At 37.0% G+C, this 16,726-nt stretch overlaps 1 protein-coding gene and 1 pseudogene across 1 annotated transcript; one reads left to right on the forward strand and one right to left on the reverse strand.

Moving 5' to 3' along the window:
- Positions 1-7,764: 7,764 nt before the first annotated feature.
- Positions 7,765-8,283, reverse strand: LOC130872174 (keratin-associated protein 13-1-like). Its single transcript, XM_057766013.1, has one exon. It carries the CDS (start codon positions 8,281-8,283, stop codon positions 7,765-7,767), a length of 519 nt encoding a protein of 172 aa, XP_057621996.1.
- Positions 8,284-15,869: 7,586 nt separating this feature from the next.
- On the forward strand, positions 15,870-16,397 carry LOC130870889 (keratin-associated protein 13-2-like; annotated as a pseudogene).
- Positions 16,398-16,726: the final 329 nt, after the last annotated feature.

A 16,726-nucleotide genomic window follows, 5' to 3' on the forward strand; every position in this document is an offset into this window, starting at 1 on the left:
TGTCATTTACCTCAGTTATGTCATGTTTGTTGATTTTTTTTTTACTTTTTGCTATTTTTACAGCATCTAAAGTAGCATTATACAGTGTCCTAACACACTGTATAATATTTCCTATCCTAAACACGGGAATGTTTTCCTTTTAATTTTACTTAACTTTCTCCTTGAGAACTTCTAGGTGTCTTAGCAAATCCAATGGCTTCTCAGTTTGTCAGTGTGATTCATCTGTCCATGTGATAATAACATGCATTTGTGTTATTTGCTTTTAACGATATTTCAATCAGTGGGCTGAACCAATAAAGAAGATGGAGCCAGGTGCAATGGTGAAAACCTGCTAGTGCAGGGAGACAAGGAAAGCACCAGGCTGAACTTTCTTTTCCTCCAGTGTGTTAAAAGAAGTATAGACTCCTACACTGTCTCAAACAAGACTCCTCCAATTCCACGTCTCTCCGTTCTACTTCCTGTGTATCTCTCTATTCTTCCTCATGACTTTTTTTTATCTGTTTGGTTACTTCCTGTCAACTGGTTTCTTGATTCACCTCTTCACCTATGTAATGTCATTTTTAATTTATACTGTTTACAATAAACCAAAAACCCTTGGATTAAAGAAATGTGTTAGGGCTGAGACACACTGTAACTAGAAACATATAACTAAAAACCGGGTCCCCCCCTCAGGAAATAATGTAATCTGAATGTTCACAATTTGATTAAATATCCTAAAACAGTGTGTTTTTATATGCTAGAATTGTAATATTCTCTTGATGACATTTCTTCAATGAATATGGTGACCTTCGTCTTCTAGAAAGCTTTAGCTTAAATTTTATTTTGTCCACTGTGAAGATATCTAAACCTGCTTATTTCACAGGTCCATATATTTGATATACTAGTTTCCATCCTTTTACTTAAATGTGATATCTATTGCTAATGGCAAGATGCATTTACTAGAGGCAGTAAAATAAATGATGGATTTTGTTTTTTAAGTCAATTGGTTTGTTAGTCACATCCTCTTTGAAAATTGAAAGATCATTGAACTATACATGAATGTTTTGTATTTTTATAATTTTGTTGTTTTACAATGGGAGATGACTCTTTGGACTTATGATTTACTCATTTGCTATTGATTATTAATTGCCTATGTCCTTTTCAGTTCATCATTCTCTGTAGTCCAACTAATTTCTTCCAGCATGCTCTGTAGATCAGGATTACAGATTATAAATTACTTTATTCGGTCTCTATTGTAGATGATTTGTGCTATTCTTTCAATTTAATAGATAGTTTTCTGGGTACAACAGAATGAACTGGAAGATTTTTTCTTTTAAACTATAAATTGAATTACAGATTTCGAAGAACTCAAGATATTAAAGTTTTCTATACAACAATCATGCATTATTTTAATGAGCCTACAGTTCCTTCTTACAGATTTTAATATACTTTCATTAGTCTGTGTATTTGGTGTCTTACTTATGTTTCATGATGTTCCTGTACTTATCTTGCAAATGCGATACTATTCAGTAGGCCTCTTGTACCTGTATAAGTATCTCATTATTTAGGTTTAAAAGAATTTCTGTTAGCAGTCTCCTTCTTCTATGAACATAATTTGGGTGTTCTTCCCTCCTGTCTTGTTCCAAAGCTCTTCCATGGTCCATTTATATTCCTTTAAAAATTTTATCATTGAAGTTTACCGAATGATCTATTTCCTACTGTTTGTCACCCATCCCTGACTTTATATTTTCACCATCTTCTATATTTAATGACAATTTTCACTGAGGTTTTAAGGTAGCATATTGAGATTTTTTAACATCATCTCAGCTTTGATTTTCTTCAGAAATCCCATTTCTTTGGTGAATTCTGCTTTAATATTTGGAATTTTATTTCTCATTCTACTCAAACATTTTCTTTTTTAATTCATGGAGTATATCTATGTATTTATTCCATTGTTTCAACATAGCTGAAATCACTACTCTGAATTCTCTGTCTGGAATTTTTCCAGAATTTCTCATTAGGAAGTCAGTAATATTAAGTTGGTAATATTGTGTTGCTTTTGATTCTGCCCTCAAACTTAAGCATATAGGACATTTTGTAGGATACATTTCTTTTTATTTCCATTTAAAAAGAATTTATTCTTCATGTGAGAGTCTTCTAGTGCCTGTACTTTCTCAAGAAATACAGGTAAATCAAATAAACTTCCAATTATTTCACTTAATCACAATGATGTAAATTATCTAGATACCAATAATCATAGAAACCTTAGAAAATAAACAAATGGAAGGAGAGTGTATAGCATTCTATTATATGATAATTGTGACACTGAACAAATAATATGAAAAGAATTCCTAGAATCACATTGCAATGAAAACACAGCTTGCCAATATCTTGGAACTTAAAGGATATGCTACAAAAAATTATATAATACTATGTGTCTACATCATAATTTTCAACAATTTAAAACTAATATCTCATGAATGTACCTTACAACTTCAGGAACAACAATTTAAAACTAAACCTAAATGTAATATATTGAAAGACAATTAAAATCAGAAAAAATATGTAGAAAAAAGTAAAACACCCATAAAAATCAATAAAACCTAAGTTAGTTATTTGTTAAAATAAACAGCATTAACAAACTCTTAACTAATCTATGAAAAATAAAAAGAGAGAATACACAAGTAAATACAATTAGAATTGGAAAGGCAGACATTTCAACAAATGCCAATTAGATCCAAAAAGAAATACTGAGCACAAAAATACAGGACACTGTGTTCTATTTCACTGCATTGGAAAATCTAAAAGAAGTTAAAGAATTGAAAGGAACACATGACATATCAAAATTAAACTAAGAAGAAATAAGTGATAATAAAAAATCTGTAGCCAGCAATGAGATTGAGGCTATTGTAAAAATTCCTCCAACAAGCTGGGCAGTAGTGGCGCACGCCTTTAATCCCAGCACTTGGGAGGCAGAGGCAGGCGGATCTCTGGGAGTTCGAGGCCAGCCTGGTCTACAAGAGCTAGTTCCAGGACAGGCACCAAAGCTACAGAGAAACCCTGTCTTGAAAAACAAAAAAAAAAAACAAAAAAATTCCTCCAACGAATAAGCCACAAGACTAAATAAACTTATTACAATATTATATCAGAACATCAAAGAAGTGTTAACAGTACGATTATTACTTAAATTGTTTTATGAGATGAAAAAGGATTGAAGGTTACAAAATTCTGTTGATGAAGCCAGTGATACTCTGACATCATAATCACGAAAAGTCCCCAAACTCTTTCCTTTATGAGAAACATAATAAGGAAGTTGAAGGTGGGGGAGTATATTTCAAAATAAAAAAGTTCACATATGAGAAGCCTACACCCAACATATTTGATGGAGATCAAAAGCATTCACTCAAGTCAAGAAAAGAGAATGGGGTCCATCCCTTCACTCCCATACAAAATAGTCTTTAAAATCTTAGAGCTATATGAAAATAAAATTAAGAAGTCAGTCTAATCCTATATTCAAATAATATGATTCTACAACTAAAATACCCAAAGATTCAATAAACAGTACCCTTAGTACTGAGAAAAAAATTTCAGAAGTAATTTCAGAAAAGTGACTAAGTAATAAAATAACACATGCAAATCAATAATGTTCCTGTATACTGAGCACAGAACATAGTAAGAATATATGGTGAAGCCAACTTACCCAGTTTCAAATTATACCACCAAGTCATAAAATTTAAAACACTGGTATATAAAGTTTGACCTGGCATATAAAAAGTGCAACAGTCTATGAAAAATAAAAAAGAATATGAGAATATAAGATGCGGTTTTTAAAACAAACAAATACACCAACTAGGTTTTAGAAAAGCAACAAAATAATACATTGGCACAAACTCAGCATCTTCAACTAGTGGTGCCTGTAATCCTGGTTTTCAACTTGAAGAAAAATTAAAACATACCCTAAATCTCACTTTTCACAAAATTCAGCTTCCAGTGGATCAGGGACTCCCAACATAAGGCCTGATACTCTGAAATTGCTGGATAAAGTAAGGAGTGGGTTTTAACCTAGATGCACAGGAATTGACATTTAGCATAAACTCACATTATAGTAGCACTCAGTTGACCAATCAGCAGATGGAACCTCATAACTTTCAAAAAGTTTGCACAGCAATTGAAGAGACAAGTTAAAAAATGGGTCAAAATTCTTTGCTTTGGCTATATATCTGAAAGAAGGATATAAAATATATAGAGAACTTTAAAACTAAACACCAAAGAAAACAACTGGTATGAGAGGTCCTTCTGTCTATGTGCTGCTTTCATTGGTTAATGAATAAAGAAACTGCCCAGGCCTGTTGGTAGGGGAGAACATAGGTAGGCAGGGAATACAGAACTGAATTCTGGAAAAAAGAAGGCAGAGCCAGAGAGATGCCATGGGTCTACTGACAGAATAAGACATGCTGCCGAAACTTAGCTAGTAAGTCAATGCCATGTGGCAATACACAGATTAATAGAAATGGGTTAAACTAAGATATGAGAGTTAGCCAATAAGAAGTTAGAGCTAATGGACCAAACAGTGTTTTAATTAATGTAGTTTCTGTGTGATTATTTCGGTTCTGGGTGGCTAGAACAAACAAGTGGCTTCTTCCACTCCTACGAACAACCAACCAATTGAAAATTGACTATGGTAAACACGAATTCTCAAAACAAGAAATACACATGGCTAGTTCAAACTTAAACAACAACAACAAAGACATAACTATTGATATACTTAACAATCAGGAAAATACAACTTAAAATCACTTTAAATTTGATCTCACCCCCTTTCAGATTTGGTAGGATTAAGAATAAATGACCATGAATGCACCCACATGGATGGATCAAAGCAAAATCATTATACACCAATGGTCCTGGTGTCAACTAGTACAATCACTGTGGGACTTGGTCTGGAGATTTCTCAAAACCTGGAAATAGAAGTACAACAAAACCCAAGCTATGATCATTCCTGAGCATATATTCAAGAGGCAGTAGTCTACAACAGAGACAGATGCACATCCATATTCCTTGTGGTTCCATTCCCAACTAGTAGGAATTCAAATCAGTCAAGATGCTTATCAAACAATGGGAAAAATACAGCACTTAAAAGCATGGGAAATTACTCAGCTGTAAATAAAATGAAACCATAAAATGTCTAGGTAAGTGGAAGAAAATGTGAACAAATCTTATTGAGTGAGAACACTCTGACACAAATATTTAAGCCCCATATGTTGTCATTCTGATCGATTCTACCTTTGAAAATACTGTTTTCTATATTTAGCCTAGAGAATCCATGCAAAGCAAGATACTTGAAAGGGACCACTGGAGTGAACATCTTGAATTACCATGGATAAAATAAGTAGGATTATTGAGGTGGAAGAATTGAAGAATAGATAGGGATGTAGGTATGAGTACCTAAGACTTCATAACACTTAACCAAAATGAAAGGTATATGAGAAATCTTTATGAAAACCTAGGATCTTCAACCCAATAAAACATCTCAATTTTACAGAATAATAGATCACAGTTTCTGTGTGCTCTTTAGAAGAATAAAAGTAGAAAAATTGCTATAAAAGATGCTCATCTAAATTAGAAGATACAAAGAGTTGTTGACATACCACTTTGATACACATTTAATTTGTTTTCCATCATTTTCACTCATGTCAATAAAATATCTTTTATTTAAATATTTAGAGAATAAACTAAGACAAAAAATACAAAATAAAAAAATGAAGCTCAATGACTATATGTTCCTATGTCACTAGCTAAAGAAAAATATCACTGAGGATAAAATACAGTCAGTTTCGCTTCAGGCTTGTCAAGCATTTTAAATACAATATTTAATTCTAGCAATTTGGTTTCACAATCCAATCTTAAGAACCCTCATAAAACTCTCCAAAATTTTACTACTGTTGTTACAGTGATGATAATAGCCACAAGTACTGATGATGTCATGGAAAATAAAGTAGGAATCTTGTGATGGGATATATTTACAATCATGACAGACATACTAGATGGTAGTGCTATTTCCAGCCAAGTTGCAACATTCTAGCAAAATTGAAAATAGAAATGTACTATAATATATATGTGTGTGTATGTTCCAAATAATGTTGGCAATCAAAGTTTTCCCTAGTTACTGAATCATTGCCTTTACTATACTCTATTGCATCATTGTATTTTTAGTCTATTTTATAGAGGCTGTGTAACTCCTACATAACGCTGTATGCCATAGCCTGTGTCTGATAACTTCTTAGAGCATGCTACATAGATCAAGGTAATACTAGATGAATGATTGTCACTGAACCATTATATGTGTGGGGGGAAAAGAGATTTTTCGTTTCAGACAGGAGGGGAATGGAATGAAGTACAAAATGAATTGAAGTTTGTCAAAGGTTTTAGATCAAATCCTGACAAAATTTCTTGATTATGTAAAACTACACATGCAACCCCTAACTCCAAAAATCTCTGGGACTTTGACTATTACATAAAGCCCTTCATGTAGCATGTTTTACTGTATCACATGTGTCTCATTAACCTCACTGGTTTTGTTTGTTTTGATTTGCATTTATTATGGATATATACTCTGTATATCTTTGAGTACATACCACCTTATCTCAGTTTTTACAAGGAGGATCTGCTGTTCAGTTGTTAATATCCAGGAAATTGTAAATGTCAACCAATAAAGGACAGAAGGTAAGGGGAAATATCCTTCCCTATATCAGACACAGTAGTAGACAATTCCAAGACTGTTTGCAAGTGGACAAAATGTTTCTAGAATGTTGCATTCCAGTAGTTTAATAAAAATGCATACTTTGGTATTTCCTCTTTTTCCCCTTGAATGCTCATAATACATGTAATCTTAAATTTTCTTTAAAATACTATGTCATGTTAATTGTACCCAACTTGCTTTGAAACACAGAGAAAGCTTAGTGAATTAAATCTCTTAATAGAATTATTGTCCTTTCCTTCAGCTGATTGAAGTTGAGCCTGGAAGGTAGTAGGAAGCTCCTAGCACCTCTTGATCCAAAATTATTGCCCTTGTCCTTATGTGTGAGGATGAGGTGCAGGGGTCCTTAGGCAAGCACATAAGGCAGGAAGATTAGCATGTACACCAATATGTAAATGTCTATCGGTTCTGAGAATTGTTGAGAGCTACTTTCTCCTGAGTGAAAATCTACATTCAAATTATAGACTTGATACTTTTCATATATAAAGAATTCAGCTTATAAATTATGTAATATCTTTTTCTTGGTGTTGGTATCTCTATCTTTGTTTTGTTTTCTTGGCTCAACAGAAATTCATGTACTTTAATCTCAGGCAATTCACACTAGTTGAGCCCTGTTGTTTGGCCATGAATAATGATCTTGCTAGAATTGACAACTTCCAAATAAAGAAAAGCAAATTAATGCCAGTTCATATACCCCCAATTCAGCTGGACAATCCTACTGATCTTAGGTCTTCCAAACCACAAGCACAGAAACTGAGTCAAGAAACAATAATATGAAAAATGCATGAAGATACCAGATTGCACAACTTTATTAGATGAAATTTTCATTTTTCAAATGATTTTGGAGAGAAAGCAAATAGCATCATCAGTACGGAGAGTAGAGCACAATTTTGGGTGACCCACTGATGTCATAATCTGCTGAAGTTTGGAGAGGAAGCTGTTAAAGGAAGGATGATAGGATATCAGAAGGAGTTAGGCAGGGAAGCAAGAGCTTTTGGAGCTTGGATTTGACATAGGAAAACAAAGACTTAACAGCTGATTCCATAGAGGCTTGATCCACAGATTGGTCTGTAACAAGGTTGACAGGAAAGAGGCACTAAGTAGCTTGGATAGCAATATCTAGATCCAAAACTCAAGGAAGGGAATCCAGAGACTCCACAATTCAGAGATCTGAAGCTACTGGATCCACAGCCCCCTGAGTAGCAGCTTCTAGAGCCCATGGAACTGCAGCTGCTGGATCCAAAGCCCAGAGATCCAGGATACGATCCCCAGCTGGGTCTGCAGGGTGTGGAGCTCTTCTGGTAGCAGAAGACTGTCTGGCAGGGCCTGGACACCACACAGGACCTCTGGCAGCTGGTGGGCTCAATGCAGGTCTCCTGACAGCCGGTGTTCAGAGAGGATTCCACCTGGCAGGGGCTGGGAGAGCAACTGCTAGTGTTGTAGACCAGGTTGCTGGGGTAAGAAGAGCCACAGGAAGAACCTGAGGTGGGCAGGCAGCGCCTAAAGGAGCGGGAGGAGAAGTTTCCAGAGCAGCAGCTGTAGGCCATGGTGAGAGTTGTGAGCTCAACTGGATGCAACTGAGAGGATTCTGAGTTTGGATGTCACCCTGTGGAAAGCTGGGTTTATATACTCTCAGCAACAGGTGTGGTACCCAACAGTCTCATCCTTGATGCATTTGTGTGCTTCCTGGTTCACAAATGTGGAACAGTAATCTCTGTAATTGTAGTTGTGTTTAAATAGTTTTCTGCACTGTATATTTATGGGTGTTGTCATTTTGTTATATTTATGACAATGAGCTACTGCTATGTCAGAGATGCCATGATTGACTGTTTCACACTAATGCTTATTCCATCATGTCTAGGAAAATCCCTGCTCTTTCTCTTGACACAATTTTATGCGTTTTGTCAGATTTTATTAAAAATAATTTGTTTCTATGATATTGGATGTTTGTAACATGCATCTCTCAAGTTAATGAACTGAAGTGGTATTTTCAGGATATTTTGGAACCTACCAAAGCCTAACCTTACCTGTCATCATTGATGTTCAGTTTCCAAAATTATTCCACATAGATTACAAAGTTTTTCCTGTATATGTCACATAAAGGCATGTTAGCCATAAAGGCCAAGAAAACCTGAGTAAGATTGTAAATGGTCAGAGCAAGTGCAGGACAATGATAAGTGTCATGATTCCAAGGAGCCAATATGTAAGCGAATCACGAGTGTAAACCTTTGTGGAATAAATCAATCTATAAAAGACACTGTAGAATAGAAGAGACAACAAATTTTATAGCCAGTGTGTGATAAGAGGACTGAAGTATAGTGGATTCCATCTGTGTGGGATGGGAGGTATGATATACTGGATCTCATCTGTGTGATAGGAGGACTGAGATAATGGATCTCATCTGTGTGGGATAGAAGGACTGAGATACTGGATTTCACCCGTAGGATAGGAGGCCAGAGTCACTGGATCTCATCTGTGTGGGATTAGAGGGCTGACCTAATGGATCTCATCTGTGTGATAGGAGGACTAGGATCCTTGATCACAAATGTGTGCGATAGAAGGATGAGATACTGGATCCCATCTGTGTGGGATAGGAGTACCGAGACACTGAATCTCCTCTGTGTGATGTGAAAAATGGGACACTGGATCTCATCTGTGTGATAGAAAGATGGAGATACTGAATCCCATCTGTGTAATAGGAGGATGAAGATACTGGATCTCATCTCTGTAGCTGACTGGAGGTTCTCATTCTCAATCATTAAGTCACAGGGGATTTATTCACTAGGGTTCTTCCTGTTCACATCTGAAATGCAGCCATATATGTTCATGACTGTTTTGGCCATGATCCGTTCCAAGTAGTGCCTAAGCCCAGAGAAGGCAAAGAAATTCCTGGTGGGCTGTGAAGCCCAACCTTTGCAAAGGTTTCCCCCAATCCTAATGTAAAGATCCTGTATCTTTAAATAGTTCAGAGGGACCATTTCTCTTCCCTTGAGCTCTCAGTTTGATGGAGAAGCTGGTGAAGAAAATTAATCCAAAGACTTGGAATACCTCAAATTTTGTTAATAATGTATTATAAAGAAAGCCTACTTATAGGGGACAGCACAAAATTCAGGAAGATGTATTCTCTTGGAAATGTCAAGTGGGGCTAACCAAGAAAATGACTGAAATACTGTGATGATTTATTACAAAAATAACTATAGGGATTTTTTTTTGAGTCTGTTCAAAATTTTTGTCTAAATCAGGTCTGCTAGGTCCATCTTTGATCTTCTCTTTATTGATTAAGCAGATTAAATCACTTCAATTTTACTATTTCATCATTGATTTTTGTTTAACACTTGCACATTCTCAACTGAAGTCTCCTTGAAAATAACCCCTACTTCTTCCCCCTCTTGTTACTTTAAGACCCTCTTATAAATATGGCATGCATTTTAACTGAGTTCCTCAAGTCCTTTCTCCCTTTCAATCATTTTGTCACGACCTTTAGTTTGGAAATTCCCTTTACTTGTAATTTAGTTCACTGTGTTGCAGCTGTGCTTAGGATCCTGATGAAACCCATCCATATTTTTTTTTCAAGATGGTTGCTTTATTTTTAATTAAATTTAACTGAATTATTTTTATTTTCCTCTCAAATTTCTCAATCATATCTTTTGTTCCTAGGTGTAATTATTTCTTGAATATAAAGTGTTCCTATTTCATATTGTCAGATTCTTCTCATAGGTGTAGTCCTGTGCCCCTGAATAATAGGTGTGGTTTTTGGAAAATGTGCTGCTAGTAAGTTTCATCATTTCTAATATCAGGGTGTATTTAAACAAATATGGCTCCTTTATGATTAGACAACATAATGCAACAGGGTCTCCATCATCCATGCAATGTGCTGCTGACTGAATGTGTGACTGCTCTTTAATGTTTCCTTCTGCCATACAAGGCTCCTATGATCCACATTCTAATGTCTGTCACGCTCTTGTGTTTCAGGTTCTTACATTTCTTCCATGCTCTGAGAAGTAACAGACATTTCACATGGAAAAGACTTTGTCCTCCTCTACAGATTTGTTAGTTCTGCCAGGATGCTATAATAAAAACTCCCATAGCCTAGATCACTTCAATCCTATCAAGAATGATACATGTGAAACTTCGGTTTCTGTCCTGTGTCCTTATAAGGATCTTCCCATTAGAAATTCAATTTTGCCTGTCAGAATTGGCTTTCTAAGATCTGGGATATTTCTCAGGGCCCTAAGTCTTTGAAAGGCCCAGAATTCCAAGTTCGTTCGGTAGTCTCATAAATCTGTAGAAATTTCTTAACAGACTTAATCACAGCTGCCCAAATCAGGATATAACTTTAAGGGCATCACAGCTTCAGAATAAACAGATAAGTTCTAGCTCATATAAGACCTCTATTGTTCTGCAGTGCTTCAATATGTCCCTGATAATGTGTGAGCATTCACACATTTACATGAACATATGCATTACATACATATTTATATGTTTTTCTCTATTTTTCTGTATTCCTTGGGAAAATTAATCAATATTTTAAGCAGTCTGAAACTGATCACTTTATAGAACCTTTAAATATTTATTTATATTTACATGACATAGAAATGATTATTGCTGCCATCAATAAGCTGTGCTTAACTCTATTCTTTTTGGCTTAATTACTTCCCAAGTTCTCTCAGGCTTTATGTGGATCCAGTTGTCTATGTGGGTGCCAGTTGTTGGAGGGGGCCCGCTTGTTCATCCCAGCCGCCCAGATAGCTTAGCCCCAAAATATCCACAAAGAAACTGTATTAATTAAAAAGACAGACCTCTGTGAGTTCAAGCTGTGATGGCACACATCTTTAATCACAGCACTTTGGAGGGAGAGACATGCAGATCTCTGTGTGTTCAAGGACAGCCTGGTCTACAGAGTGAGTTCCAGGACAAAGATTAACAGAAACCCTGTCTCAAAAAGACAAAAACTAAAAAATAAAAATAAAAGAAATAGAGTTTAAAATAAAACCATGTAAAGATGGAAACACACAGATAATCTGGGTACTCTATGTTACTATATTCTCTTTGATGTTATAGGAGCTGTGGGCTGCGTTCCTGCCACCCAGCTCCCAGCCACCTGGCTAGCTTATGCCCCCAAATAATGGCACACAAATTGTATTCATATAAACACTGCTTGGCCCATTTCTGTTAATGTGTGTAGCACCACAAGGTGCGCTTACCGGGAAGATTCTAGCCTACGTCCATCCTGGGTCGGAGCTTCATCGCATCTGCCCTGGAGAGCAACAGCATGGCGTCTGTCTGAGGCATCTTACCTCACTTCCTCTTCCTCCCAGCATTCTGTTCTGTTTACTCCACCCACCTATGTTCTAACCTATGAGGCCAAACAGTTTCTTTATTAATTAACCAATGACCTTCCTCCATCACTTTGAATTGTTTGAATGCTGAGGAAGGAGCAATAGCTGCTAAAAGATATTTGTTTATAAATGCTCCTGAATTGATCTAAGACAGGTATTTTGAAAATATCTTGACTTCAAAATTGAAGGCAAAAGGTATGCTACTTTGGAGAACAGGATTTGCTTTTGTTTCCACAGGAAATGAGAGGCTGTAGATTCATTCTGAGTTAAGGAAAATCAGGTTTGATCAAGGATGACCACCTGAGAAATCTCTGGAAGGAACAGATGGCCCAGATGTGTGAGTTCTAAGTCCAGAACAGATTCAAGACTGCTGCCTGAGATGATCAAGACTCACAGGATACTCCAGTCAGTACTTGATCATAGTCTAAATCTTATTTAGGTTTCCATAAGATTATCAACACACAAAACCAGCAGGAAGTAGCCTGGAAAACTATGCCCACATTCCCAAATATGGACTATGGATATTTTCCTTTGTTTAGAACATTAGTTACAAGTTGTTATGGCTAATGTTCAGGAGAAAAACTAAACAAATGATATTAGATTTATAGCTCTTGTTTTTATTTAAAAATAGAGGGGGAAGTAGTGAGGGACAGTGGTCTGTATTCTGTCTATTGTATTTCAAATAAATGCTGATTGGCCAGTAGCCAGGCAGGAAGTGTAGAATGAACAACCAGACATGAAGTAGACGTGGGTCAATGAGAACAGAAGAATTCTGGAAGAAGGAAGTCCTAGTCTGCAGTTGTGACTCAGCCACAGAAGAAGTAAGATGTGACTACCTTGCTGAATAATTTACAGAGCCAGGTGGCTAGCATAGAAAAGACTAATGAGCTAATATAAGTTATAAGAGTTAATAAGAAGCCTGAGCTTCCCAGATCCAAAAAGATGAATATGGTATGTACTCACTCATAAGTGGATTCTAGCCATAAATAAAGGACATTGAGCCTATAACCCATGATCCTAGAGAAGCTAAATAAGAAGGTGAACCCAAAGAAAAACATATCATTATCCTCCTAGATACTGGAAGTAGACAAGATTCCTAGGCAAAAATTGGGAACTTGGCAGTGGGAGTGGGGTGAGGGTAAGGGAAGATGGGGAGAGAAAAGTGTGAAGGGTAGGATGGGGAGAGCTTGGGAGAATGGGAGGGTTGGGATGGAGGAAGGGTGAATATGGGAGCAGGGAAGTGTATATCTTAATTAAGGGAGCCATTTTAAGGTTGACAAGAGACTTGACTCTAGAGCAGTTCCCAGGTATCCAAGGAGATGTCCCCAGCTAGTTCCTTGGGCAGATGAGGAGAGGGAGCCTGAAATGGCCCTAACCTATTGCCATACTGATGAATATCTTGCATATCACCATAGAACCTTCATCTGGTGATAGATGGAGATAGAGACAGAGACCCACATTGGAACACTGGACTGAGCTCTCAAGGTCCAAATGAGAAGCAGAAGGAGGGAGAACATGAGCAAGGAAGTCAGGACCATGAGGGGTGCACCCACCCACTGAGACGGTGGGGCTGATCTAATGGGATTTTACCAAGGCCAGCTGAACTGGGACTGATGGAGCATGTGATCAAACTGGACTCTCTGAACATGGCAGACAATGAGGGCTGACTGAGAAGCCAAGGACAATGGCACTGGGTTTTAATCCTACTGCATGTACTGGCTTGTGGGAGCCTAGTCTGTTTGGATGCTCACCTTCCTAGACCTGGATGGAGGGTGGGAGGACCTTGAAGTTCCCACAGGGAAGGGAATCCTGATTGTTCTTTGGATTGGAGAAGGAGGGGGGTTGGAGGAGGGGAAGGGAAATGGGAGGCAGGGAGGAGGTAGAAATTTTTAATAATAATAAAAATAATAATAAAGCTAAAAAAGAAGCCTGAGCCTATAGGCCAATTAGTTTATAAAATATAGACCTCTGTGTGATATCTGTGGGATTAAACAATTGCAGAAACTGGGCAGGACAGAAAACCTGACAGCAGATTATGATGAGGGTGCAATCTTAAAGTCCACCACCTTAATGTGATGACACATTTTAAGCTTGGACATGTTCACATGCTATGCTATGAGTGTCTGGCTTCTCTGTCTAGTGCTAACTATCATCCTTATGCCACATATCTCTGCTTTCCACAGAGATACGCAAAGGTCTAATTTCATTGTTTCACATTTTTCTGTTTCCTTTTCATTCTAAATTATCCTTACATCATTCCTTATTTTGTTTCATATTTATTGTAGTTGTGAATTTCATAGTAGCATCTCACATCTTCACAACCAACATATCTGTTAGCATATCTGTTGCTGGTATCCCATGAAATGTCTTGAGTACACCCTGAACACTGAGACTTCTCGAGTACACCCTGAATACTGAGACATCTTGAGTACACCTTCAAACTGAGACATCTTGAGTACACTCTGAACACTGAAACATCTTGGGTACAGCCTGAACACTGAGATGTCTTGGGTACACACTGAACACTTGCACATCTTGGGTATAACTGAACACTGAGACGTCTTAGGTACACCATGAACACTGATTAAAAAATGTCTATACAATCCTTCCTAAACACCTTTACTTTCATAAAAGTACTTCATACTTGGGCAGATAAGTGTTGATGCATACAGGGATATAGACCTGAAAAAGTTCACAGGATATCCAAATAACATGAGAAATGGTAGCATACTGCAAAGGCTAGAAATCTCAATGATTATGAATGCAGGTAATGGAAGGAGAAAAGAAAATTTAAGTATGCTTAATTTGCAAAAAAAAAATTATTAGGGCTTTGAAATTAGACAGATCACAGTGCAAAAGTGCAATAGAACAAGATTGCATATGCGTTCATTCTCATCATTGAGGAGGAAGGATAGGGCAGAAAAGAGATAACACATTCCAAGACAGTCTTAAAATATTCCAAAATCATGGTTTTAAAATACAAAAAAAAAAAACCAACAAAAACACAGTCAATGAGCTCAATGGAAAGATTGTGAATCCCTCCCTGTTTCTTCATTTTTATTATTATGACTATTTCCTTCTTTCACTGAAAAAGAGGAGCTCTTTCAGATGAGATACTTTTCAACAACCTCTTTGTAAATACACAATAACCGCCCCCAGTCTCCAGCTGCCCTTGTTCGTATGTTGCTTTTATCAGTTTTGAATCTGTTGTTATTCAATTTGATACACAATATGTAACAGTAAATTGCAATGTATAATTGTGTTGTGTTACCCCCACACTGAGTTACCAAAGGAAGTTTGACAGGATGGTAATTGAGGTTGATAATATGGAACATTCTTGTGAATGCTCATTCATATAGAAATAGATCCAGTATCCAGATAACTAACGTCATCTCTTCCAGTTTTAGGGAAGAAGCACTCACTAGCAGAAACAAGAGTAATCCACCAAGTACAAGAAGTTATCTAATGGTAGAGGATGGAGAAGGTCTGCTATAGCTATGATAGGGCAGGCATCAATATAAAATAGTCATAGCATTTTGTAGATAGGAGTAGCTCTTTGACATTTGTTACAACACTCATAAATATACTCTGCTGAAAACTATTCAAACGCAACTACAATTACAGAGATTACTGTTCCACATTTGTAAACTAGGAAACACACAGATTCATCAAGGATGAGACTACTGGGTACCACACCTGTTGCTGAGAGTACATAAACCCAACTGTCCACAGGGTGACATCCAAACTCAGAATCCTTTTAGGTACATCCAGCTAAGCTCACATCTCCTCTCCACATGGCCTACAGCTGCTGCTCTAGAAACTCCTCCTCCAGCTCCTTTAGGCGCTGCCTGACTTCTTCAGGTTCCTCTTGTGGCTCTTCCTACCCCAGCAACCTGGTCTACACCACTAGCAGTTGCTCTCCCAGACATTGTCAGGTGGAATCCTCTGTGAACACCGGCTGTCAGGAGACCTGAATTGAGCCCACCAGCTGCCAGAGGTCCTGTGTAGTGTTCAGACCCTGCCAGACAGCCTGTTACTACCTGAGGAGCTCCACAACTTGCAGTCCCTGGCAGGGAACATATGCTGGATCTCTGGGCTTTGGATCCAGCAGCTGCCATTCCCCGGGCTATGGATCTAGAAGCTGCTACTCAGTGGGCTGTGGATCCAGTGGCATGAGATCTCTGAATTGTGAAATCTATGGCTTCCCTTCCCTGTGTTATGGGTCTGGATTGTACTACCCAGAATACTTGGCTTCTACAACATTCCAACCCTCTTCTTACAGATCAATCTATGGCATTGTCTTCTCGGAATTTGACTGCTAAGTCTCCATATTCCTATAATATCAGAATAAAATTCTCTATGTCCTGTAGATGATTTATAATTCTCATCTTCTACCATTTGTCTTTCTACTAACAATTCTTTCAAATTCATCTTCTGTTAAAATCTTGATTTGTAATCCCATATTATGCCTTAAATTTTGTGCTATTTTTATTCTATTTGCTGTACATTCAAATATATTTGATAACTGAAATTTTAATTCAATAAATTTATGCAATCTGTAGCTTTAATTCATTGTTCTTATTATTATGATATTGTTATTATGTTTGTATTTATGGATATATGGGACTTCATTAAAGACCAAAATTTATGC

This window comes from Chionomys nivalis, chromosome 3, assembly GCF_950005125.1.
Source record: "Chionomys nivalis chromosome 3, mChiNiv1.1, whole genome shotgun sequence".
Classification (NCBI taxonomy): Eukaryota; Metazoa; Chordata; class Mammalia; order Rodentia; family Cricetidae; genus Chionomys; species Chionomys nivalis.

Excerpts from the sequence above, each read along its gene's own strand:
- LOC130872174 (XM_057766013.1), bottom strand. The coding sequence starts at position 8,283 with ATGGCCTACAGCTGCTGCTCTGGAAACTTCTCCTCCCGCTCCTTTAGG.